Here is a 2,361-nt window from a genome sequence, read left to right as displayed (position 1 = left end):
TTACTTCCCATTGGCAACTCCTTCTCATCTTTATAAATGAAGTTTAGGGCAACTTGCCTCTAAATGCTGTTCTGAAATGTTCCCAGATCTCATAAAGAGGTCATTTCTGTCTCCAGTACAGAAAGCTCTGTGGCAACAAAATGGCATTTATCACAATGAGTCTAATTCTGCATTTCCATCTATAGCTGCCTGGGAACCAAGGCAACCCACAACAGTTTAAATTGTATACTGGGGGAGCTCAATAAAGACTTCTTTATGAAACAGTTAATCATAAACTGTAAAAACACCACAGAGGAAGGGCAGCAGTGATCTGGAGACACTCACCTGTCTGAGAGATGGCCATATATGAGGCCCCCCACCAGCATTCCAGCCATGAATCGGGATTGAACCACTGGTTTCTGTGACTGATGATCACATACGAGGTCCCACCGGAAGAGAAGGAAACCAGCACAGAGGAGCTTCACAGCATCTTGTATCCCTTGATGTACACTGACTCCAATAGCCCTCAGTGAACACACCCTCTGGCTTCCTTTACTACATCTACTCATCTGAATCATTCATGTCTCAGCTTAAGCATATATTTTCTAGAATTCCTCAGCTAACTCTCCTAGGTTATCTTGGGGCCAATCTTTACATTCACTTAGCACTGCATACCTCAGTAGACCTCAATATTTGCACACATTGAAAACACTGAAGTTTTTTATTTTGAAGATGTTGGGGGTAGGAGTTTATTAATTAATTAATTTATTTTTGCTGTGTTGCATCTTCGTTTCTGTGCGAGGGCTTTCTCTAGTTGTGGCAAGCGCGGGCCACTCTTCATCGCGGTGCGTGGGCCTCTTACTATCGCGGCCTCTCTTGTTGCGGAGCACAGGCTCCAGACGCTCAGGCTCAGTAGTTGTGGCTCACAGGCCTAGTTGCTCCATGGCATATAGTATCCTCCCAGACCAGGGCTCGAACCCGTGTCCCCTGCATTAGCAGGCAGATTCTCAACCACTGCACCACCAGGGAAGCCCCACTGAAGTTTTTTTTCGACACTGATTCCCAGATTTCACACCCAGAGTGAAATGCACTCCGATCTGTTTCTCAGACAAGTAGCAGGACATGGAATTTTTTAAAAAACTAACAAATAGTTGCAATTTGCAACTAGGTTGAGAGCAAATGACCAAGAATAATTTTCCACAATTTATATCAAGTACTTATCCAACCATCAATCTTCACATTAAATTTAAAGCTTTGTGATAGTAAAATTCATGTCTAGTTTGTTGATTTCACTGTCATCAATTGTGCTGTAAGTGCTTGGCAATTAAATAGATAAGCAATCACTTTTCCTAAAAGAATGAAGGAGAGGTGGCTACATTATCCACTCAGCAACTGAACAGTTGAACTGTGTTTATTTTATGCTATTGTAAACACCCACAACATGAACTCACGAGAGGTAAATGGGGCCTTTACCTCAGTCACGATGGTGGAGGAGAAGGAGCTTCGGTCATACACCCAGCCGCCCACGCAGGGCTCCGTGTCCAGGTCAGTCATGTTAGGGAAGGTCCCATTCAGGTGAAGGAGATGCCACTGGGGGAGGAGGAAATGATGGCATTTCTCTGGTTTCAAGCTAGCATCTAACGGGATGGAGATTCTCAGGAGGACATCAGGGCTGAGGGTCCCAGTGTCATTATCAGAGACAGTGCCATTATCAAGGATGTGGACCCAGCAGCGATGACCAGGAATGGCTGCAGTGAAATTCTCCAACAGTAGATGACAAACTACTATCATGAGAGAAGGAAGAATTAAAACCAGCTGAAGGGGCTTCCCTGGTGGCGCAGTGGTTGGGAGTCCGCCTGCCGATGCAGGGGACGCAGGTTCATGCCCCGGTCCGGGAGGGTCCCATATGCCGCGGAGCGGCTGGGCCCGTGGGCCATGGCCGCTGAGCCTGCGCGTCCGGAGCCTGTGCTCCGCAGCGGGAGAGGCCACAACAGTGAGAGGCCCGCGTATCGCCAAAAAAAAAAAAAAAAAAAAAAAACCAGCTGAAGGATCTGGAAGTTCCCCAGGTCACCAAATTCATCCAGGAGTTCCTCAAAGGCCATTGTGTACAGGTGATCCTCACGAAGAGTCAGGATGACTTTAGCTACAACTTCAAAGGGAGAAAAACATTTCCTTTCACTAATTGACACTAAGTCTATGTGACCTCACACCAGTTTCTCATCACTGGTTCCTGTGACCTCAGTACTGCAACAGAGCAGTGGAAGCAATTTCCCCAGTCCTTTTGGAATCAGGAGGTATTTCTTCTTTAGAAAAGTCACAGAGAAAATAATTTACCAAAGATACTTCTCTCTGATGACCATTAAATCTGTTTAAAGTTTTACT

The 2,361-nt window shown here is 45.7% G+C and overlaps 1 protein-coding gene across 1 annotated transcript; it reads right to left on the bottom strand.

Annotated features, from left to right (window-relative positions):
* Positions 1–320: 320 nt before the first annotated feature.
* Positions 321–2,081, bottom strand: LOC132430332 (steroid transmembrane transporter SLC22A24-like). Its single transcript, XM_060019719.1, has 3 exons — positions 2,019–2,081; positions 1,457–1,794; positions 321–432 (listed from the first exon to the last, which is right to left on the bottom strand). Exons 1-3 carry the CDS (start codon positions 2,079–2,081, stop codon positions 321–323), a joined length of 513 nt encoding a protein of 170 aa, XP_059875702.1.
* Positions 2,082–2,361: the final 280 nt, after the last annotated feature.

The sequence above is a fragment of the Delphinus delphis genome, chromosome 8 (assembly GCF_949987515.2).
Source record: "Delphinus delphis chromosome 8, mDelDel1.2, whole genome shotgun sequence".
Classification (NCBI taxonomy): Eukaryota; Metazoa; Chordata; class Mammalia; order Artiodactyla; family Delphinidae; genus Delphinus; species Delphinus delphis.
Note: the sequence above shows the minus strand (reverse complement) of the source record. Positions and strands in the feature narration are given on the sequence as shown.